Genomic DNA, 24446 nt, shown 5'->3' on the forward strand with positions numbered 1-24446 from the left:
CTATCAAATGAGCTTTTCCGTCTATTGCGTGTCACAAGGCGACAATCACAACAATTCATGTTGGCATACAGTGGGGGGAGAGGGCAAACCTCCTCTTTACATCAAACACACTACATGGTTACAATTAGATTCACGCTAATGGGTTAGGAAATTCTTCTAAACCAATATTTGAGACCCACAGGAGAAAGTCCTTTTGTCCCAATAGTGTACCTAACATGTAACATGCACTCATATAATTGGTTTGACATCTGGCTATCAACCAACAAATATGCTAGCAACACATAGTCCCACAAACAACTCTCACACATGCTCATCAATAGACATGATTTTATTTAATGGACATGACCTAATAAACCGTAAATACAAATGAATATTGTTTACATCTATGATTGCCTCTAGGTCATATATATGTTTCTATCAACACTATATGCCTCCCTACTACACATAATAATAATAATAACATGTGGTGTGGAGCAAAATACTATGCTTAAGTGGAATAAGATCACAAGATAGAACGATAGTTCCTTGTTCTTGCCCGGGTCGCAACATTATTACTACATCAATGCTTCATGTTGCCCCTAGCAAAGTGTGGTCCGAAGGTGCACATAAGACCAACGACGGTGGCCGCATTAAGCATGAAAAATACAAGGTGGTCGCCTGCAGGATTCACAACAGATACCATCAAAAAAATTTAGAGTGAATCAAATCAAGGGGAATAGGAATTTTAGGTGATGCTGAAACAACAGTTTAATCCATGCATATTCAAGGCAATCTACTTAGGTAGGATATGGCTTAAAAGTTAAGGTGTGATACTAAACCAATGAATAGGATCTTCTTGTTTACTATGTTGCGTGATATTGCTTTGCATATGTGTTTCCGTGAGAACTATGACGTCAAGTCCTCTTGCACCAAAAACTAAGCTAGTTTGGAGAGAAAAATCAATCATGTATGTAATCGTGTGATAGAAAATCTAAGAGATGATATCCACAAGCACCACTACATGTCTCGCTTTGTATCACACATTCAACTCAACCGATTTTTAGCTATTCTTTATTCACATATATATGCAAAGTATCCATAAAGGATGAATTTCTAGGTTTTCTACCGCACGGCAAGAGCCATAAGCCGTCCTTAAACCTCAAAACTTCAATTAAATTGTTTCATGTCATGAGATAGATTCAAAACATAATTCTAAGGCAATGGTAGATAAATTCCGTGTCTAGTAAATTCGTGCAAATTTAATTGAAAAATATATTAAACAATGTAATACCTGGAAGAAATGAAGCACTTTGGCGCCTTTGAGCCCATGAAAATCTACAAGGAAAATTGTAATAAACATTATAAAGTAGCTGTTTCCCCCCAAGAAATTGACATGAAAAAAAGGTTAACAATAGGGTGTTGTTCCATGGTGTATACGAATTTATGTTGTTTAAAATCAAAGAAATAACTCACATATATTTAACTTTTCATCGTTAGAGAACTGACTAAAAATCAATTTCAGAAAATGAAGTTGTGTCTGTTTGACCTACTAATATTTTTTATCATAAGTGTTATATGTTCCCTTTTTGTTGCAAAATATAATGCGTAAAGTGATGGACAATGACTACTTACATAACACCTGCAACAGCCGGAGCGATAGCTTTGAAGATGGACATTAGCGTTACAGAAAGGCCATTGGCTGATGCTCTTAGGTCCTGACTCTGTTTTTTCATGTATAACAAAAGGTCAGAAATATAAAACCAAATATTACCAATTTTCATGACACATATGGAATACAACTTTTGATATGATTATAAATTATTAGAAACCATGCAAACTTACCACAGCATCATTCATTAAAATATTACACACCGTGATGGTAGTTACCTGAAAATTTTCAGAGGAGCATGAGTAACACTAATTAATAATAGCTACCTTGAGTTCTAATATATGACATATAAGTATGATAGTAGTCATGGGTAGATAAACATATAAACAATCGGAATATATGTCAACTTATGGGTAATTACTAGCTCTGATTTTTGTTGTTATTTTGGGCCAGTTGGTTTCTGAGAACATTGTTTACGTGTATTTCGTAGCCATCAATGTGATAAATAGACCAGTATTGGAATATTTTTCAGAATATGAACTAGTAGAATGTTCAAGATTGAATATTTGTTCTACACAACAAAAGTAAGATCTTTGCACTCACTTGGAAGGAATTCTTAAGAGAAGATGCACAATTTACTACCAACTGAAGATTGAACCCATATAATGTAGTCATGAATGGATAGCTGGCAAGAAGTGGTAGTGTCAAGATCTGCACATGAGAATTTGTGATGAGTTCAACCCTTACATATAACTATGTTGGTCATGTAATAGATATTCTTACCGCGGTTGCACGGACTAATGTAATAGGTTCTATAGCTTTTGCTACCGATGGATAAATCAGAATCTGGTATATTAGGAGGAAGAGACCTGATAAAAATGACAGTTAGAACAACAAACACTTCATTGAACAAAATATATCGCGATCCCTAAAACACGATTTGTCGAGTTCCTATTGAGTTTGGTAGGAACCGCTAGGGTTCTACCGGGTCTAGGGCGGAGGTTGTAGGGGATGAAGCGGAGTTGGCGAGGGCTGGCGCGCGGCTGCCGGCGACGGGGCGCCGTTGCGCGCGAGAGAGAGGCGGCAGCGCAACTAGGGTTCCGGCTCCTCTGGGAGCCGGGCAATAGAGTTATGACTATATTGCTTAATTCCAAAAGAGTACTGACTAAGATAACTTGGACTCTAAGATAACTAAGATAACTTGGACACTAAGATAACTAAGATAACTTGGGCTAAGCCCGTAACTAATCCTGCCCATTGGGCCTCCTCCTTTGGTACGTAGTACCGGTCATAACATCTCTCCCCGCCTACGCGAACAACTCGTCCTCGAGCTGGAAGTTTGGATAGTGTTGACTGAATTCGTTACGCAGCTCCCAAGTCGCGTCCTCCTCTGGAAAGCCGTCCCACTGGATCAACAGGTACCACACCCCGCGGCGTAGTTGGGCCCGCAACACCTTTGCTGGCCCGGGAAGGAGGCGCCCGTCGGAGGTCGGGGGTAGCGCCGGCATGTCCGCCGGTGGCTCCCCACGGAAAGGCTTCAGGAGCCCCACATGGAAGACGTCATAGATGCGAGCACCGGTCGGAAGCTGAAGACGGTAGGCCACCTTTTCGATGTGCTCCAACACGGAAAATGGTCCGGCGTAGCGCAGGCCTAGCTTGCGCTTCGCACGCGGTCAAGGGACTGGGTAGAACGGTGAAGGAGACGCAGCCACACCCAGTCGCCCACCGCGAACTCCGCCTCGTGGTGGTGGCAGTCATAGTAGTGTTTGGCCAACTGCTAGGCCTGAACGAGGCATTGGCGCACTTCGGCAAGCATCTCGTCGCGACTACGAAGATCACCCGCCGCTTCCGTCCTAGCCGTCTCCGGGTCAACCGGTAGGATGGGCGGGGGCGGTCGGCCATAGACCACCTCGAACGGCGTGGCGCGCAGGGCGGAGTGATAAAAGGTGTTGTAGCAGTACTTCGCACACGCAAGCCAGTCCACCCAAGCACGAGGACGATCACCTGTAACACAACGCAAATACATGGCAATCACCTTGTTGACCACCTCGGATTGACCGTCCATCTGAGGATGGAACGCCGTGCTCAAGCGGAGCTTCACGCCCGCCATCCTGAAGAGATCGCGCCAGACATGCCCCGTGAACACCGGGTCCCGGTCGCTGACGATCGAAGAGGGAAACCCGTGTAGGCGAACGATGCCGTCGAACAAGGCTCGGGCCACGGAGGTGGCGGTGTAAGGATGGCCAAGCGCGATGAAGTGGGCGTACTTGCAGAAGCGATCGACCACTGTGAGGATGACGGACTTGCCGCCCACCTTGGGAAGGCCCTCAATGAAGTCCATGAAGATATCGGCCCAGACTTGAGAAGGCACCTCCAAGGGCTGTAGCAGCCCTGCCGGTTGCCGTGTCTCCGTCTTGTTACGTTGGCACGTCGTACAAGACCGCACCCAGTCTCGAACCAGGGCCCGATTGCCGGGGATGTAGAAGTCGGCGCGGAGACGGTGGAGGGTCTTCTGCACACCCTCGTGGCCCGCCGAGTGGGCCAGCAGCAACACCTGATGACGGAGGTCGCACGAAGAGGCGTCGCCCATGCAGGAGCAGGCCCTCCGCCAAACGCCACGGCTCCTCCAGGTCACCGGCAGCAAGGCGCTGCCGAAGGGACTGCGCGTCGGGCGCGTCTGTGGTGACCCGGCGGATGTCGTCGAAGAGGGCGAACGAGGGCCCTGAGCAGATGCAGAGGGCCACCCCGTCGGAGTCGCCCGCGTCAGCGTCGTGGTCGTCGCGGCGGGACAGGGCGTCGGCCACGGTGTTAAGGCGGCCCGGACGATACTCGACAGTGAAATCGAAGCCAAAGAGCTTGCTAATCCACTGGTGCTGCGACACGGTAGACAACCTCTGGTCCAATAGGAACTTGAGGCTGTAGTGATCCGTGCGAATCCGGAACGACCGTCCCCGAAGATATGGCCGCCAGTGGCGTACGGCCTGCACCAAACCAATAAGCTCCCTCTCATAGGTTGCGAGCTTGTGATGGCGCGCGGCGAAAGGCCTGCTGAAGAATGCGAGGGGCCCGTCGCCCTGATGAAGGACGGCGCCGAACCCCACGCCGGAGGCGTCGTAGTCGACCATGAATGGTCGGTCAAAGTTGGGCATCTGAAGGACGGGACCCGTCGCGAGGGCCCGTTTGAGGGCCTCGAACGCCTCCGTGGCCTCCGCATCCCAGGCGAAGGCGTCGCGTCGGAGCAGGCGCATGAGCGGGGACGCGATGAGGCCGAATTCCTGGATAAATTTCCGGTAGTAGCCTGCGAGGCCCAGGAAGCCGCGGAAAGCCCGCGGGGAGTGCAACGGCCGCCACCTTGTCGGCGTCCATAGCAACACCCTCGGCCGAGATGACGTGGCCGAGGTAGGTGACTGAAGGCGTCCCGAACGAGCACTTCGAGCGCTTAAGATGAAGATGGTGCGCTCGAAGCTCGTTGAAGACGATGGCGACGTGTTGAAGATGTTCCGCCCATGTCGTGTTGTAGATAAGAATGTCGTCAAAGAAAACGTGCACAAACCGACGCAACTAGGGCCGGAGGACGTCGTTCATCAAGGCCTGAAAAGTCGTCAGAGCGTTGGAGAGGCCAAAAGGCATCACCAAGAACTCGAAGTGGCCGTGATGAGTCCGAAATGCCGTCTTCGCGACATCGTCTGGGTGCATCCGCACCTGGTGGTAGCCCGAACGGAGGTCGAGCTTGGTGAAGAAGCACGCCCCATGTAGTTCGTCCAGGAGCTCGTCAATCACCGGAATGGGAAATTTGTCTTTGAGCGTCTGGGCGTTAAGGGCGCGGTAGTCGATGCAGAAGTGCCACGAGCCGTCTGACTTGCGGACGAGGAGGACCGGCGCCGAAAACGGTGATGTGGAGATCCGGATGATGCCTACGGCTAGCATGAGCGCGCACTGCCGCTCCAGCTCGTCCTTCTGCAGCTGGGGGTAGCGGTAGGGACGCACCGCCACCGGCGCCGTGCCTGGCAGGAGATGGATGCGGTGGTCATACACCCGGGCCAGTGGCAGACCCTGAGGCTCGTCGAAAAGGTCGCTGTGTTGCTGCAGGAGATGGTCCAACAGAGGGTGCGCGGACTCGGCAGCAGTCGCGGCCAGCTGCGGCTGTGGCGTCGCTGGTGGGGCGCCACCCACGCCCTCCCACCGGACGCGGCGACCCAGGCGCCAGAAGGTCATCGTCATGGCGTCGAAGTCCCAGAGAATGGACCCAGGGTCCGCAAGAAGTCGACGCCGAGGATGAAGTCGAAGCAGCCCAAGTTGATGCCAGCGCATGTGATGGTGAAGTGTTCGTCGCCGATGGTGATGGGAACGTCCCGTGCGAGCCCATGACATCAGAGACGGTCGCCGTTAACCACGATGACCCGCAGCTGCTCCCCGCCCGTCGGCTGAAGTGCCAAGCGGCGCATGGTCGACTCGGGCAGGAAGTTATGTGTGGAGCCCGTATCCAGAAGGGCCAGGAGGCGCTCACCATGGATCATCACCGGTGGGAGCATAGTCTGCTCCGCTCGTATACCCGCGAGGGCATGGAGGGAGACCACGAGAGCTGTCGCCGGTGCCGGTGCGACCTCCGCAGCAGCTGGTGCGGCCAAGTCGCCGAGCTCGTCGACGGGAGTGTCCTCCTCGACGTAGTCGGCCACCTCCAAGTAGAAGAAGCACGGGCAGACGTGGCCCGACACGTAGGGCTCGTCGCAGTTAAAGCACAGTCTCTGGCGACAGCGCTCGAGCTGCTCGGCCGGGGTGAGCCGACGGAAGGGGCGCGTCGAGGCCGAAGTGGTAGTTGCGGGAGGGACCGGGGGCGGACGGCCCGGCAGAGCCGTAGTCTGGGGAAGCCGGGTCGGCTGTCGGCCACTGCACGCCGACTCCGCCTGCTGCAAGGCCTGCGCGCGACGCTCGATGGCGCGGGCGTAGTACATGGCCGTCTGGAGGTCCTGGGCCCCCCGAAGCTCCACGTCCACGCGGATGTGATCCGGCAGACCACCGACGAAGAGCTCGGCCCGCTGCTGAGCCGTCACGCCTGGTGCGTGGCATGTCAGGGCCTGGAACCGGTCGGCGAAGTCCTGTACCGTGGAGGTGAAGGGCAGTCGGCCAAGCTCCGCCAGCTGGCTCCCTTGTATCGGAGGTCCGAAGCGAAGGAGGCAGAGCTCGCGGAAGCGTTCCCATGAGGGCATGCCACCCTCGTCCTGCTCGAGGGCGTAATACCACGTCTGTGCGGCGCCTCGGAGGTGATATGAGGCGAGCCAAGTGCGGTCCGACGCGAGTGTGCATTGCCCCCGGAAGAACTGCTCACACCGATTGAGCCAGTTGAGGAGGGTCCTTCGTACCGTCATAGGTGGCGAAGTCAATCTTGGCGAAGAGCGGCGGTGTCTGAGTAAGACAGTCGTGTCCGTATGGCTCGGCGATGCGGAGCAAGGGTGGCGGTGCCGGGTTGGTGGCCACCGGGGGTCCCCCGTGGAAATACGGCCCATCGCGGCTGGTGTAGGGGCCCGCGGAGCTTGAGGGCCCCCCGTACTTCACAGCGGACGCCGGCTGCTCCGACGCCATCGTGTAGACCTGCGGCGGAACGGTCCCGGCCAACCAGGCCGGAAGTGGGGACGGTGAGGGCGGGAACCGGAACTGCTGGATCGGGACGCCTGCTGGTGTTGTGGAAGGCTGCCCGAAGCTGAACTGCGGCGGCCCCGGCAGCTGCAGCGGCTGCTGGAAGGGGGCGGCCGGCGCGGCCGACGCCATAAGCACCTGAGTCGGCCAGGACAACCAAGGCGGAGTGGTGGCTGGTGGGGGGCAGCTGAAGTGGCCCTGCGATCACGGGGCCCGGCGGTTGTGGCTGCTGCCATGGAAGCAGCTGCAGCCCGGTGGCAGGGGCCGACAGCGCCGCCGGTGGCGGACCGTAGGGGCCGGCCAGATAAAGGCGTATCCCCTAGACCGTGGTGGTGAGGTCGCGCAGGGCCCCCATGACCTCCTCCGGGGTGTAGATGACAGGGGCCGGGGCGGCGATGGCGGCCGCCGTACCCAGCGGCTTGGTGGAGATGGCCTGCAGCGGGGTGCTGGTGACGATCGGGGGGGGGGGTGGTGGTGGCGGCCGGCGAGGATGACATGATCGGCCTGGAGTCTCTAGATACCAAATTGGTAGGAACCGCTAGGGTTCTACCGGGTCTAGGGCGGAGGTTGTAGGGGATGAAGCGGAGTTGGCGAGGGCTGGCGCGCGGGGCGCCGTCGCGCGCGAGAGAGAGGCGGCGGCGGTGGAAGGCGGCGGCGCAGCTAGGGTACCGGCTCCTCTGGGAGCCGAGCAATAGAGTTCCGACTATATTGCTTAATTCCAAAAAAGTTGTTTACATCGGTTTATATAATCTCACGACTGGCTAAGATAACTTGGACTCTAAGATAACTAAGATAACTTGGACACTAAGATAACTAAGATAACTTGGGCTAAGCCCGTAACTAATCCTGCCCATTGGGCCTCCTCCTTTGGTACGTAGTACCGGTCATAACAGAGTTATCATGAACACATGCTTCATATTGAAATATGGTTCTAGGATGGCTTAACTCTTGAAAATAAGCATCTATCATGGGAATGAGTCAAATCAAATTAAATAAAGTTTCCTTAATAGTATTATATTAGTTCCATCAACAAGTAAAATATATTTATCTTTCGATTTAATCTTATAGATTTTTATAAGGAAACTTCTAGATATGCCTATGAGTACACATCAATGATATAAATAGTCATATATACATGGGGCTGGAGTGCTAGATCCTCTCTAGGTTTGTATCTCCAAAATTTTCCATGATGTTCAAAACTTTTAATCTCAATCAAAATATCTATTAGTCATGACTTATAGATTCAAAACTCCTAATATGGAGAGAACTTCCATATTGTTCTTGTAGTTAAATACCTGAGAGTGCAAGGATACGGCCTACATCTGTAGAAGTAAAGCTTAATCCACCATATTTCCTGTCACTAACAGCCCAAAGAGAGAATACCTGCAATTTTATGTTTGATCAAATCAAATCCGTAATGACAATGGCAATGGTAATGCAACAAGGATACTGAAAAAAATAAGTGAAAACATGATATTGTTTCTCAAGGAAAGAAATGGTATGCTAAACATCATTGGAGGATATATCAGCAATCAAATGACTCATGTTACCTCTGCATAAGCCACATCCTGAAGAGAGAAAAGGCAATATACAGTGATAGTGGACATCAATGGCCAGTTTGTGAACAAACTCCAATATCCACCACCACTTTCTTCAGCATTAGTGTCAGAAAGAGATTCTTCCATGGCTTCAGTTGAATTATTTGAATCTGTAGCTTCATTGTGTTTATGTAAAGTTTCCTATTGCATTATATACATGTTAATTAATGACGAGATCTACAAAGAAATGTAAAGATGATGTTACATGTACAACGACAGTAAGGTATTGGTTGAAAATACTACAGGTTGCGTACAAACTATATTAAGTGCCTTAAGCAACTATGTTACTCATATCCTTGGTTGGTTCCCTTAAGGCCACTCATGACAATAGTTAAGTGCCTATTAAAAATAGAAGGACAAGAAAAACTCACCGGAAGCCAGATGCAAGATATTAAAGCAGCAACGGCGAGGATTGATACACACAAGCACGGGAGAAAATATGGAAACCTATATCAATGTGTGTTTAAGAAGAATTAGCATCACATAATAAACCAATATGAAAAGGATAAACACAGTAAATTCTTACCTCCCGAATATAGATTCCTGAGAGAACATGCCTGGATATTTATCTGCTGGCTGATATGACAACAACATTCAAATAAAATTAGCTTGGGAGGCTCCTACAATTAATTTTACAATAACTTTATGATAACATTGGATTATTTTTAGAAAACGAATATGGGCTCGGTTGGATTGCACACTTGTATTTGGCAGATGAAATTGGACTAGTAATTCTAATTTCATGAGAATGAGAAGTACGACATGAGATCACTTCAATTCATATGCTGGAATACCATGAATTTCTGAACAAAGTTTTGTATGTAAAAGTCATTCCAAAAGCCATTTGGTTCAACGCATTGAAGTGTTACGTACGTACAACATACGTAGACAATGAACTATGATACATTACTAATTTAATGTCAGTAGTACATATACAATATAACACACAATATGTTATAGGTGAGCATTAATACTATGGTACACTAATGTTGTCATGATATTATGTTACATTAATTATGTTATTCACATAATGTGTTAGGTATTGTAATATTTCAATCCTACAATATGTTATATAGTGGAGGAGACACATTGAGGCCAACAGGGGTCATGCACCCCCAGCCTTGGCCACTATTGTTATACGTGCACTAGTTTTCTTGGAATTGGGTTAGAAATCCACTTTCATAGCGCAATTAAATGACAGATATTCACTTGGCCCAAACCACAATCCATATGGGACTTGAGGTAACTATGATGGTGTGTGCTTACATTTAGCATATCAAATACAATGGGAATAAAGTTAACTAGTATTCATTCATGTTCATGGAAAAAATGTATGGATGGGGAACATGGCATATTTTTGTCATGAGGAGTAAGCATTGACTTCTATCAAATTGGATGTAGAACCTAAATGACTACGAAGCAAGTAAATGGGTTATATATAGAAGGACCAGGAGAACAAGGACAACCAACAAATTTTTATTGGTACTATGTATATTTTGAGATGGCTCCCCGCTCCGCTCCACCCCGCTCCCCGCTCCGCCCCCGCGCCCCGCTAGCTTGACTGCTGCTCCGCGCTCCCACCATCGTCCCCGTCCCCGCCGGCCGGACCTCCCCCGCGGCCCTCTCCTCCCGCGTCATGGCTCCCGCGGCCCTTTCCTCCCGCGACATGGCTCCAGTGGGGGCTGACCCTGTCGGCCGCCGAGAGATCCTCTCCGGCGAGCGCGTCTCATACGGGGACCGCTGGTCGAGCTCGGAGAGCGAGTCCTCGGCGCGCTCGTACAGAGACGTCGCCCGCACTCCGCCGGCCGCTGCTACGCCGCCGGCCGCCCTCGCCCCTGGTCGCCTCGCGCCTGCAGTCCGCCCCCCCCCCCCCCCCCCCGCCAAGGAGCGCCTGGGACCCCGCTCGGAGGTGCATCGCGTCTCGGGTGGCCCAGTGCTCGACGCCGACGGCTTCCAGCAGGCTCATCGCAGAGAACGGCCTCGACGCCCGCGTCGCGTGGCGCCGGCCGCGACCTCACCTGCGCGCCGCCGCAGTCCCTCCCCGGAGGAGCTCGCGGGCCTCTGCTTTCGGTGCCTTGATCACCGCCACTGCGTCAGGGACTGCCCCAACGACATCCGCTGCCGCCGCTGTCTCGCCTCTGGCCACGCCTCCCGCGACTGCGATGGACGGCGCCCCGCGGCCGCGGCCGCGCCCCAGCGCTCCCTGCGCGCCAGCGGGGAACAGCAGCCCAGGCCCCCTCGCGGTGCTTCGGCCAGGGCATAAGAGCAGCCGGGGCAAATAGAGCAGATCCCACCCCTCGCCGCTGCCGCACCAACGATGCCCACCTTTGACCAACCCCCCCGGCTCCTTTCCCGCGCCTCTGAGGAGCGGGCGGGACGCGCATCGCGCCCCCCCCCCCCCACCAGCCCTGCTGACGCCGCCCCGTCCCTGCCAGCCTGCTCCCTGGAGGCGGGGCCCGCGGCCAGCGTGACTGCCATCGCCGTGCCAGCGCCCTTAGGCGCCGCTGGGACCGAGGCCTATGGGCTGGTGGCTGACGCCGCTGCTTCTGGGGCGCTGGCCAACGATCTCCTGCCCACTAAGGCCACACCTGCCCTTGCAGAGACGCGCGCGGCAGAAGAGGCGTACACAGTAGAAGAAACGCCTTCGCCCGAGGACCCGCCTGCTCTTCGATCTGTTGAACCCCTGGACGCGCAACAAGAGCAGAGACCAGGAGAGGAGTCACCCCGCGGTCGCGGCCACATCTCTATCCTGCCGAGGCCTGCCGGCCAGCCGGACCCTGGGGCGACCCCTATCAGCAACCGGGTGCAGTTATCGCGACCAGGGCGCTTTGCGTCGCCGCCGCTTACTCTGCAGAGACGCCGTCCCCGTGCAGCCACCGGACAGACTTGGACGCTGGGGGCATTCCTGTCCGCAGCCACTAAGCAGCTGGATGCGATGCTGCCATCTCCCGGGAAACGCCAGCGGCCCCCCCTCAACTTCAGCCCCAGGAGGGGGCGTTCCGCCGCCGTCACTGCTCCGGCACCCGCGGCCTGCACCACGGACAGGAGGGCGGTGGTGCAGATTCTTCGCACTCTAGGGATCGTCAGCGCGCATCAGCAGATCACCCCCGTTGAGATGAAAGCATACGACGACATGTTCGCCGCGCCGATCAAGCTTCCAGCGCTGCATGCCATAGCCGCCCTCGTAGACCGTGCGATCCCTGCAGGCCTGTCTATGCCGGCTGGTGATGCCATGGCTTGCGCGCGCTAGGCTGGCGGTGCCTCTTGTCGACCTCGTGCTCATGTATCCAGGACCCCAGATAGTGGTTTGGAATGTCAGGGGCTTGAACTCGCGCGCTAGGCGCTGCGCCATACGCTCTCTGATATGTACCACCAGTGCGTCCATTGTATGCCTCCAGGAAACTAAAATGACGTTGGTCTGCTCGTCGATCGTGCTAGACACCCTCGGGTCCGAGTTCGATGGCTCCACTTATCTCCCGGCCGACGGCACCCAAGGCGGCATTCTCATCGCTTGGAAGAGTAGGGCTGTCACCATCTCCGATTCCCTATTCACCCAAAACGCGATCACGGTTAAAGTGTGCGCACCTAGCGGTGCTCCGTGGTGGCTTACCACAGTGTATGGCCCTCAAAGCGACCCAGACAAAATACTATTCCTACAAGAGCTGCGGGACATCCGGGCTGCTTGCCCGGGCCCTTGGATGTTATGCGGCGATTTCAACCTCATCTACCGGGACGCCGACAAGAGCGCCGGTACCCTGAACCGCCGCATGATGGGAAGGTTCCGTCGCGCCATTAACGATCTTGCCCTGAAGGAGGTATACCTGAATGGGCGCCGCTTCACTTGGTCTAATGAGCAGACCCCGCCGACGCTTGTGCACCTCGATCGAATTCTCTGCACCTCGGACTGGGAGGATTACCACGGAGAGTGCCACCTCACATGCCTTGCATCTGTCGTGTCGGATCATTGCCCACTGCTGTTGGACTGCTCACCCATGCCCACGGCCCGCAGACGCTTCCGTTTCGAGGCCTTCTGGCCCAGCCGCGATGGATTTCAGGACACGGTCACCACAGCCTGGAGTTCGGTGGATGACCCCGACCCCTTCCAGCGGCTGGTCCGGCGACTGCAGGCCACCGCCCGCGCCCTGACGAGTTGGAGTGCTAGGTCCACGGGCAATGTCCGGGACAAACTGGCCATATGCCGAGAGCTGATCGCCCGCTTCGACCATGCGATGGAGAGTCGCCTGCTCGCCCCGGCAGAGGACTGGCTGCGCAAGCAGCTCAAGGTGGCGTACCTTGGGTTGGCATCTCTGGAGCGCACCATCGCGCGGCAACGTGCCCGCATTTCCTTCCTGGCCGAGGGCGACGCCAACACGAGCTTCTTCCACAAGCAGTGCACGTTCAGGCGTCAGAAGAACCGCGTGCACAGCCTCCTAGTTGACGGACATGTGCTATGTGAGCATGACGAGATGGCCCACGCGGCATTCACGCACTTTGACGGGCTGCTGGGCACTGCTGTGGACCGTGAGCACACTCTGGACCTCGAGCAGCTCGTCACGGCTGATGACCTTGGCAGCCTGGATGCGCCCTTCACCCCGGAGGAGATCTGGGCTGCGGTGCAGCACATGCCGGCGCATAAGGCACCAGGGCCAGACGGGTTCTCCGCGGAGTTCCTACGGGCCTGTTGGGGCATTATTAGGCAGGATATCCTGGATGTCTTTGACCAGCTATTCCTGCTGCGTCGAAGAGGGTTTGCTAAGCTCAACCAAGCCCTCCTGACCCTGCTGCCTAAGCGCGCGGATGCACAAAAGCTGGGCGACTACCGGCCTATTTGCCTGATCCACATCATGGCCAAGCTATTCGCCAAAGTTCTATCATTGCGCATCGCCCCCAAGCTGGACAGCCTAGTCAGCCGCAACCAGAACGCATTCATTGCCGGCCGCTCCCTCCACGACAACTTCATGCTAGTCCGGCAGTCTCTCCGGATGCTTCACCACTTGGGCGCCCCGTGCATCATGCTCAAGCTCGATCTCACTCGGGCTTTCGACTCCATATCTTGGCCGTTCCTCTTCGAGATGTTGCGCCAATATGGGTTTGGGGACAGGTTCAGGGAGTGGATAGCCATACTACTCTCCTCGGCCAGCACGCGGGTCATGCTCAATGGCGTGCCTGGCCCCCCGATTTGGCACCGTCGCGGGCTGCGTCAAGGGGACTCCACATCACCGCAGCTATTCGTCCTCGCTGTCGACGCGCTGGGCCGCCTCATGCATCGGGCTCTCCAGGCCGGCATACTCCGGCGGCTGCACCCCCGACGTACTGTTCCGGCCGTTTCGCTCTACGCCGACGACGTGATGCTGTTTTGCCATGCTGAGATGGAGGAGGTGCTCGCGGTGAAGGGCATCCTAGGCATCTTCGAGGCCGCGTCGGGCTTGCGGGTAAACTATGGCAAGAGCTCGGCCACGACCCTACACGGCGACGAGGAGAGCGATGCCCTGATCGAGGCATTGGGCTGCCAGGCGGCGACCCTGCCCATCACCTACCTGGGCATTCCGCTCACCACCCGACGACCCACGCCAGCTCAGATGCAGCCGCTAGTCGATGCGGTGGCTGGCCGCCTCCCGACATGGAAAGCATGGCTCATGAACAAAGCCGGGAGGTTGGCATTGGTCAGATCGGTCCTCAGCGCAATCCCAATCCACCAGATGCTCACCCTGACATCTCCGAAGAAGACCCTGAAACAACTAGAGAAGATACAGCGCGGCTTCCTCTGGGCTGGCCGTGCGGCTGCTCAGGGAGGGCACTGTCATGTTAACTGGCGCACGGTCAGCCGGCCCCTCGCTCTGGGAGGGCTGGGCATCCGAGATTTGGAGCGGACCGGGCTAGCACTTAGGCTGCGGTGGCTCTGGCTATCTAAGACGGACGCCGACAGGGCCTGGAAAGGTATGGACCTGCAGTTCTCCAGTGAGGAGCTCGGCCTCTTCCATGCCTCCACCTTCATGGTGCTCGGCGATGGCCGCAAGGCGCTGTTCTGGGAAGACAGATGGCTGCATGGGCAGTCGATCAGCGAGCTAGCTCCCATGCTGTACCGATGCATTCCCAAGAACAGGAGGAGGGTGCGGACGGTGGCGGATGGACTCGCCGGCAACGCGTGGGCTCGAGACATCCGCGGTGTAGTGGGACTGCAAGAGATTGGCCAATACTTGACGACATGGCAACGCGTCACGCACACCGCCCTGTCCGCCGAGCCAGACAGGCTCGTCTGGAAATGGACTGCTAATGGAGACTACTCGGCGCGATCATGCTATCAGGCCACCTTCCATGGATCCCTCGCTTGCCACTCCTGGAAGCTAATCTGGAAGGGATGGGCTCCGCCGAAGGTCAAGTTTTTCCATTGGCTGGTGAGCCTAGACCGATGCTGGACCGCGGACAGACTCGCCCGCCGCGGCCTACCTCACCACACGCGATGCCTGCTTTGCGATCAGGAGCCAGAGACCATTCACCACCTGCTACTGGCATGCCCCTTCTCGCGGCAAACCTGGCATGAGGCTCTTTCCTGGCTGCGCCTACCAGCCCCCGCACCGGAGCAGGATATCTCCATTCAGGACTGGTGGATCAGGGCGAGAGATGCAACACCACCATCACTCCGCAAGGCGCTGAGGTCCACCACACTGCTAGTCCCATGGATGATCTGGAAACATAGGAATGCGTGTGTATTTGATCATGCCACTCCGTCGCTTCCCGAGCTCGCGGAGGGGATCAAAGATGAGATGAGATGTTGGGCTAGAGCTGGGGACAAGGGGCTTAGGGTAGTTTTGCCCCCATCCTGGGATGTCCACTGATTTGCGTGTAATCTGTTGTAACCGTCTCCTCTGAGACTGACTTTCTACCTTTTCAATACAAAGAAACGCACTCTCTGCGTTTTCTCGAAAAAAAAAATGTATATTTTGAGAAATTGGCAACTAGAGTACAAAATATGAAAACAATAAGAAGTAGTTTTTGAGATTCACTTTTTGTGTGAAGATTAAACAAACTATTACCTGTGCAAGATAACCACCAATGGCTGGACCAACAATAAGGCCTATGGCACGTGAGGAAGAAATCTGAAGGATTACCCATCAATAGAAATAGGTGATCATTATTTCTAGACCAATAAAGTTGGGTTTTAGGTGATAGTAACATAAAACTATTGTAATAACTTGAGAATCTTACAAGTGATAATGCGAGGTGACTGTATTCTTTCCGGCATACTTCTGTAGCATAAGCCTAAACAAGCACAAAATTAAGTCGATCAAGTGTTAATGTAGTGAAACATTTATATTAATGTTGTATTTAATACCACAGTCACACTAGGGAAATATGTATGCTATTTTTAAAAAGGACAATGTATGGGTTAACTATGTGAATACATGATGGCTGACTGGAATTTATCTACTGCAACTTGGGAAGTAACAAAGACCACGCTCATTAAAACGTAACAATATTCATCCAAAATAGGCTAACCATCTAAAGAGTTATGTGCATTACACATCAGCCATATTTGTGAAACGTCATCCTCTCACAAAAGAATGATATAAATTAAGCCCAGTGTATAACATAAGAGTTGTTGTTGAAAAAACTTAAGAATATTATTGTAGTACATGATTAGTTAATAAAAAAGCTACAAGAATATGATGGAAGATTGTAGTGCCAAAACATGAGTATACTCATGAATGTTTTGGTACCTTAATTGGCCCAAGCATACCAGACAACAACCCAAGCAAACCTCTTGTGGTTAATGCCATCCAATAACTGGAGCTGAGTCCAAATAGTGTATTCAAGGTAATTCTGAAACATATGAGAAAACTGTTAGGAATATGCAACTTAGTATTCCAATGAAGCCATAGGCCGATATATATACATATACAGGTGTGGAACATATGCAGGAAACCCCTTATATAATGGGATAAATACAAAGGGGTACATGACTATATTAAATATACTCTAACACCCCCCCCCCCCCCCCCTCAAACTCATGGTGGATGAACAACACTGAGTTTGGAGAGCTAGAAGCCATGTTGCGCTCTAGTCTGGGCCTTCGTCAGGAAATCCGCCAAGTGTAACTCGGAAGACACATACTGAAGAACAATAACCTGATCCTGCCTGCACACCAGCGCGCACATAAAAAGCATCAACACCAATATGCTTGGTGAGCTCATGCTTCACAGGATCGCGCGCAATGCTAATAGCACATATACTGTCAAATAAGAGCAGGGTCGGTGTAGTGACAGAAACACCAAAATCCTGAAGTAACCACCGTAACCAAGTCACCTCTGCCGTCAAAAGAGCCATCGCTCGCAACTCAGCCTCTGCACTCGAACAGGAAACCGGGGTCTGTTTCTTCGTCTTCCAGGCAATGAGAGAACCACCAAGAAAAACACAGTAAGCAGAAAGTGAACGGCGATCAGGAGGATCACTAGTCCACGTAACATCCGAATAGGCCTGAAGCTGTAAAGAACTGGAGCGAGGAAAGAATAGACGGTGAGAGATTGTGCCCCGAAGATATCGGAGAACACGAAGGAGGTGACTATAGTGAACCGAGGTGGGAGCGGAGACGAACTGACTCAGAATATGAACCGGATAAGAGATATCCCGGCAAGTGACAGCTAGATAGACAAGACTGCCAACAAGATGATGATAACGCGTCGGGTTAGGCAGGGGATCACCATCAGTATCACGGAGGTGAACATTGAGCTTCATGGGAGTCTCAACAGTGCGCTCGTCAGTAAGAACAGCACGAGCAAGAAGATCCTGGATATACTTTTCCTGGGATATAAAAAAGCCATCAGAGGTAGAAGAGACTTCAATCCCAAGAAAGTAGCGAAGAGGTCCAAAATCAGACATAAGAAACTGCTCACTAAGACGGGCCTTTACAAAGGCAATATACTCGGGGTCATCCCCAGTGATGATCATGTCATCAACATAGAGAAGAAGAAGAGTTCGACCACGAGGAGAAAGGTGAACAAACAATGCTGGATCATGAGCACTTGCTGAAAAAACAGCGGTAGTCACCACAGAGGCAAAACGCTCAAACCAGGCGCGGGGGGCTTGCTTATGGCCATAGAGAGAGCGACGAAGATGACATACCATGCCATCAGGAACAAAATACCCAGGTGGAGGCTGCATGTACACCTCCTCACGTAGCTCACCATTAAGAAAGGCATTCTTAACATCAAGCTGAGATATAGACCAGTGGCGTGTAGAGGCCACGGCAAGAAGTGTACGAACAGTGGTCATATGGGCCACAAGAGCAAAAGTCTCGTCGTAATCACGACCATGCTCCTGCTGAAAACCACGAGCCACAAGACGAGCTTTGTAACGCTCAAGAGAACCATCGGAGCGAGTCTTAACCTTGTAGACTCACTTACAAGTGATGGGACGGACACCGGGAGGAAGGGAAACAAGATCCCATGTACCAGTGCGTTCAAGAGCAGCAATCTCCTCTGCCATCGCAAACTGCCATTCAGGATGAACAACAGCCTGACGATAAGAAGTCGGCTCAAGAACAGCAGCACCAGCGGTGGGAAATCCAAGGCGATCAACAGGCGGACGAGGACGAGAACGCAAGCCATAGGTAGGTTGAGACGAGGATGACGACTCCGCAGAGGCATCCACAGGATGTGAACGACGAGTGTAACACTGAGGAAAAGATGGAACAATGCAAGAAGGAATCGCCAAGGTAGAATCCGGGGAGTGGCGATGAAGAAGTCACCGGAGATGAAGGTGCAGAATCTGGTGACATGCTAGGCGAGGAGACCGTGGAAGATGGTGGCGGCAAATCGACAAGAGGTGGAGAAGCAGAGGGAGCGGAACGAATAAGCAAAGGCTTGATGGGGGTGATAGGTGTGTCAGGAAAACTGAGGAAAGGGGATACCCTCCACTGAAAAGGTCGAGGAAGATGGGCGTGGGTAGAAGGGACGAGACTCATCAAAAGTCACATCCCGAGAGATACGCATCCGACGACCGAGAGGATCCCAACAACGATAGCCCTTATGCTCATCACTATAGCCTAAGAAGACATACTCAACAGACTGAGCGGTCAGTTTGGTGCGTTCGCGAGGGGCATAACAAACACAACCAAACAAGCGAAGCATCGAATAATCAGGAGAACGATCAAAAAGACGCTCGAAAGGAACACCACCCTGTAGAGCAGCGGAAGGTTGTAGATTGATGAGATACGTGGAGGTGGAGACGGCCTCAGCCCAAAAATGAGGCGGGAGAGAGGCAGCAATCATCAATGCACGAGCCGTCTCAAGAAGATGGCGATGCTTTCGCTCAGCCACGCCATTCTGAGCGTGAGCACCGGGACAAGAGAATTGAGAGAGAGTCCCTTGCTCAGCAAGAACACCACGCAACATCTTAGAAATATACTCGCCAGCGGAGTCAGCACGAAACACACGAATGGGCAAAGAGAACTGTGTGTGAACCATGGCAGCAAAACGCTTATAAATAGACAACACCTCACTACGAGAAGTCATGCAATAAAGCCATGTGTAACGAGAGAAATCATCTATGAAAATAATATAGTATGTATGACCCCCTTTCGAAGCGAGGGAGCCGGACCCCATACATCAGAATGGACTAAATCAAAAGGACGCTTAGACACTGACTCACTATGTGAATATGGTAACTGAATCTGCTTGCCAAGACGACAACCCTGACATTCTAAAGAGACATCTCCTGAGACTGACCCCAGAAGACCTCGACGAACTAAAGACGACAAACAAGAACCACACAGATGACCAAGTCGATGATGCCACTGCTGGAAGGAACATGTAGCGGAGGCGACCGAAGCGGAGGAACTGGCGATAATGGTGGCAGCGGAAGGAACATGAAGCCAGTCTAACTCCCAAAGACCTTGAGAATCACGGCGGCGAGGACCAGCCCCAACCAGAATGTGCGTGCGACGGTCCTGGACAGAACAAGAGTCAACGTCAAGGATGACGCGACAACCAGAATCAGTAAGTTGACCAACAGAAAACAGATTCATGGTAAGTTGAGGAACATGAGCAACATCAGGGACAGAATAAGGAGTGGTAAGGTTGCCTCTACTAACGGCAGAAAGAGGAGTACCATCAGCAGCGAGGACATGTAAAGGAGAATCAAGCGATCGAAGAGAGGGCAGAGTGGAAGAATGAGAAGACATATGAAAAGAAGCTCCAGAGTCCATAACCCATGGGGATGTACCTGACTGTGTAGAAGGTGGTTGCTCAGTGCCGGAAGCATCAGTCACAGAACCAGCAGTACCCGTCAAGGAAGAACCTGAAGCAGCAAGCAGACGCTTAAGTCTCAGAATATCCTGCTCAGTCAAAGCGATGGCTGAAGCTGTCGAGGTAGATGACGAAGTCCCTGAAGATGATGATCGCGCCTTGCGCATGTGTTTCCTCTTCTGGAAGCACTAGGACTCAATATGACCATCAGTGTTGCAGTAGTCGCAATGTGGACAGGGGCGACCTGAGCCTCCAGAAGGAGTGGGCAAGAGCGGCGGAGCACTCGAGCGAGAAGGGGTCGGTGCAGCAGGTGGCGTAGAAGGAGCCCGAGCAGCGAGCACAGAGGGAACCTCTAGTAAACCAGCACCACGTAAGCGAGTCTCCTCAGCATGAATCTCAGAAAGCGCCTCCTTGAGAGAAATACGACCACGAGCAAACAACTGAGCACGTTGCGGCTCAAACTCCTTACAGAGCCGAGACAGGAACTCGTAGACGCGATGAAACTCCAAATTGGCCTGGACAGCCTAGCAACAGGGGCAAGTACGACAACCAGCACTGCGGAGAGAATCAAGCTGGCCCAAGTAGCAGAACTCTGTACATAGAAGTCATCAACAGTAGAGTCACCCTGCTGAAGAGCATGCTCCTGACGGACCACGGAGAGGTATAAAGCATCACGAGAGGGCTTATAGCGCTGACAAAGACGGGTCCACATCTCAAATACAGTAGGAAGGCCCAGAAACTCAGAAGCAAACTGAGGCAGAACACTAGCAGTGAGAACAGCTGCAGCACGAGCATCATCATCAAGCCACTGGGTGTAAACAGACAAAGCACCATGATACATCTGAAGAGCCTCCTCATAAGCCTAAAACTTCTCATCATAAGCACGATCAGCAGCCTCATCAGCAAGCTTAGCCGCATCCTTTGCGGCCTGATTAGCATCCGCAGGAAGAACCGGTGGAGTCGGCGGAGTAGGAGCGACTGGAGGAACCGGGCGTGGCGGACAACAGACCTCGCCAAAAAGAACACCCCATAGGCGGATGCCACGCATATGAATGCGCATGAAGCCAACGAACTCAGTGTAGTTAGAGCCATAAAAAATCACCGGGCAACGAGGAACGACAACATAGCCCGATGCAGCAAACATTATTTTTTTTAGGAAACAGCCCTCAGCAGCAGCAGTTGACCACGGGATCGAAACAGCAGGAGACCACGGGAACAACGTGATCCAGCAACGGCAGGCAAGATCCAGCAGCGGCGGACGACCACGTCACCAGCAGCGGCGGGCGAGATCCGGCAACAGGAGTAGAACCAGCAGCAGCACGCAAGAGGAGATCCAGCAGGGAGATGGGGCGGCGAGCCGATGCAGCCGTTGACTGGATCCGGCGGGAGATGGGGCGGCGATCCGGTGCAGCCGGCGGCTGGATCCGGCGGGAGACGGGGTGGCCTTCGATCTGGTGAAGCGGTGACGGGCCGGCGGAAATCGCGCCTTCGATCTGGTGAAGCAGGACGGGCTGGCGAAGATCGAGCCTTCGATCTGGTGAAGTGGGACGGGCCGGCGGAGATGAAGACTTGAGGAGAGGCTCGAGCGGAACGGAGACGGGCTTCGATCGGGGAGAGACGGATCAATCGCACGAGTTGCAGCGTGCAAAAAATTAACCTAGCTCTAATACCATGTTAGGAATATGCAACTTAGTATTCCAATGAGGCCATATGCCGATATATATACATATACAGGTGTGGAACATATGCAGGAAATCCCTTATATAATGGGATAAATACAAAGGGGTACATGACTATATTAAATATACTCTAACAAAAACATCCGTGCAAAATTATAGCCAAGAAAAGCTCCTACTGGCGAGTAAAAAAGTCGAAAGAATATCTTACACTGCAATAAGGGTAATTACAAGAACGGGTTTCCTCCCATGCTTATCGGCCACAATGCCCCATACTGTAGAGGTGAGTGCTCTACCAAGCATATATGAAGCACCTTCATTGATAGCAAATTAAGGTACCATAAGTTATCACGGTACTTAAAGTTGAGGTATATCCTCTCACATCAAAATGTCCTTGCACAACTATGCTTAAATGCTTCAAAAGTTTGACATAAAACCATATCTTCAGGAAAACTCACCAACAAAACCAGCATAAAATCCAATATCTTCTACTTGCTTAGCAATGTGCAGGTCCCTTATCTACAAACAAACATCCAATGAAGATAATTTATCAAAAATTAGGGCAATAATTGTGAGTGAGCAATGACAAACTACTTATCAAACAATATTTAATTAAAAATCATGTTTCAAAAATTAAAATAGCCTAGTTTTTTTCCAAACAAATAATATACAGTTTAATGGTATTAAATTGAAAGTCTCGTAAGTGCCACTCATATTTTCTCTTCTTTCCTTAAACAAACCACTTTAAAATGAAGAGGAAGTAACATTGCTCACCATAAAATACAAGAAGGGAAACAAGGACTGTATCGGCAAGGCTGCAATAGCAAGAAGGAAAAAATAATATCAGTTTCATAAGTAATGAATATACAACTCACAAGGTAGATGCAAAAATTATCTGCAACTATGGTAATAAAGTTTCAAATGCAGTTAGTGTTAGCAATATGAGCACTCTTTCAGTTAAACAGATGGAAAAGCTATCATATTTAGCACGAATATTGCATTTTGATGGACATAGGCTAGTACAAATGGAAAAGCTATCATACAGAAGTGAGTGGTGGCCTCTCTGAGAGCGTGAGCGCCTCCGCCCATCCCAGCGCCGACGGCCGCTCCGGCCGCGTCGTCCACAGCCTCCTGCCGGGTGCCACTCCGACACCGGTGGCCACGCTCCCTTCCCATCCCTCGGATCTCCAGTTCATCATGACCCATCATCGCTTTCGGCGGCCAAATCCATCGTTTGTTGGCTCTCTCAGATCTCCAGTTCGAGGCAGGACTCAAGTTTGAAGAGCAGGTCTGGCAAAAGTTTGGATTGCCAGTCAACTTCCTGGAAGGTAGGAATCTCAAAGAATTCTTCTTGGTTGCTGAATTTTCAAGATCAAAGATCAGGCTCAGTGAGGATTCAGTGGGGATCATTCTGCAATCGTGCTTTGAAGGTCATGCCTCACGCTTCAAGGTTCAATGCTGTCAAAATTGGACTTTCAAATTCTCTGTTGCATCTAAAGATGTTGGCTTATTCATCTTCCATGGAGGTAATATCTCAAATCAGAACTTCAATCTCTCTTTCTGGCTCTGGGGAGGAGGAGGCCCAGACTAATTTGAACTTTTTTGTCGTGAGAAAGATGATGAATGGACTCAGGTTTTTAGAAAAGGAAAATCAAAATCCTATGCTCAAGCAGTCCAGATGCCTCGAATTTTCAAACCAGTTCAAACACACATTTCAGTCTTTAATCATCTGCAAACCTCCGCTGATGGATCGTCGGCAGTTTCGGCTCACACGGCAGTTACTCAGAATAATGGCCCGGTGGGATCTAGGGCGGGAGTTCAGGGTTTTGATTTGATTGTTAAAGGAATTCTTGGGCCTATACCTGGTGCTAGGCCGAGCAACGCCCGCAATCAACCTACATGCTTGAGATGCCTGTTAACAGGCCATGTTAGAGTGGCCTGCACAAACCGCATTCGTTGTTGGGCCTGCAAAGCATGGGGCCATATTGGGGCCTCATGCCCCGTTATAGCCCAGAAATACCCCGCGCCAAATCCTCGGGTTAATTTTGGACAACAAAATAAGCAAATGGTCAATCAGCAGTCAATCTCGGCACCATTTCGCCCTTCCAACCTTGAGTTGGGTCTACCTATCAACCCCTCGGCGACGCTTCAAACTCCATACACCACCGCCCCTCGCTCTAGTCAGGTCACTCCTCCACCACCTCCTCCGCCTCGCCCCAAAACTTCTGACCTCGCTGCCATCCGCTCTACTGACACCGCGGCAATGGCGAACTTCCCCTTTGATCCACTTCGCTTCATACCTGCTGGCCATCAGCCTATCCAAGTTGAAGGGAGACAAGCGCGTGTGCGAGTGGTCTGTGGACACATCCACAGGAAGAATGAAAATCTAGCAATGGTGATGATCATCCCTATGCCACTTGGGGAGGTCCACTTCGCAAATGTAAGAGAAATCCTCTCTGAATTTCTTACTACTCACAATAGACTAGGATTCCAGAAGATCTCCAAGTGTCCTCTGGGGCAGGCTTTTGTTCAGTTGCACAGTGTTTTCGACAGAGATAAGTTAGTAATGCAAATCCCACATCCATTTGATGATGTTCATATCATTTTTGAAAAGCACGATGAGGGTATGAATTTGAGAAGATTTCAGCTTAACAGAGAGTGTTGGATCTTTATTGTGGGTTTTCATGCGGACCTAAGGAATTTTGCT

At 52.0% G+C, this 24446-nt stretch overlaps 1 protein-coding gene across 3 annotated transcripts in view; it reads right to left on the reverse strand.

The window, feature by feature from the left end:
* Positions 1-307: 307 nt before the first annotated feature.
* LOC123443480 (probable peptide/nitrate transporter At3g43790) overlaps positions 308-24446 on the reverse strand; it is a 40188-nt gene continuing 16049 nt past the window's right edge. Inside the window, exons 1-17 of one of the 3 annotated variants that reach the window (XM_045119859.1) lie at positions 22783-23149; positions 22514-22554; positions 22198-22258; positions 21951-22053; positions 16539-16641; positions 16027-16080; positions 15855-15917; positions 9347-9396; positions 9192-9267; positions 8773-8961; positions 8518-8605; positions 2372-2457; positions 2192-2299; positions 1822-1866; positions 1612-1700; positions 1271-1314; positions 308-657 (exon numbers count right to left, since the gene is read on the reverse strand). In XM_045119859.1, coding sequence (XP_044975794.1) covers positions 560-657; positions 1271-1314; positions 1612-1700; positions 1822-1866; positions 2192-2299; positions 2372-2457; positions 8518-8605; positions 8773-8961; positions 9192-9267; positions 9347-9396; positions 15855-15917; positions 16027-16080; positions 16539-16641; positions 21951-22053; positions 22198-22258; positions 22514-22554; positions 22783-23149 — 1665 coding nt within the window. In that variant the 3' untranslated portion in view covers positions 308-559. Of the gene's footprint in view, positions 658-1270; positions 1315-1611; positions 1701-1821; positions 1867-2191; positions 2300-2371; positions 2458-8517; positions 8606-8772; positions 8962-9191; positions 9268-9346; positions 9397-15854; positions 15918-16026; positions 16081-16538; positions 16642-21950; positions 22054-22197; positions 22259-22513; positions 22555-22782; positions 23150-24446 lie in introns of those variants that run through there. The other 2 variants (XM_045119860.1, XR_006630678.1) reach the window with 2 other exon arrangements.

Source organism: Hordeum vulgare, chromosome 3H (assembly GCF_904849725.1).
Source record: "Hordeum vulgare subsp. vulgare chromosome 3H, MorexV3_pseudomolecules_assembly, whole genome shotgun sequence".
Classification (NCBI taxonomy): Eukaryota; Viridiplantae; Streptophyta; class Magnoliopsida; order Poales; family Poaceae; genus Hordeum; species Hordeum vulgare.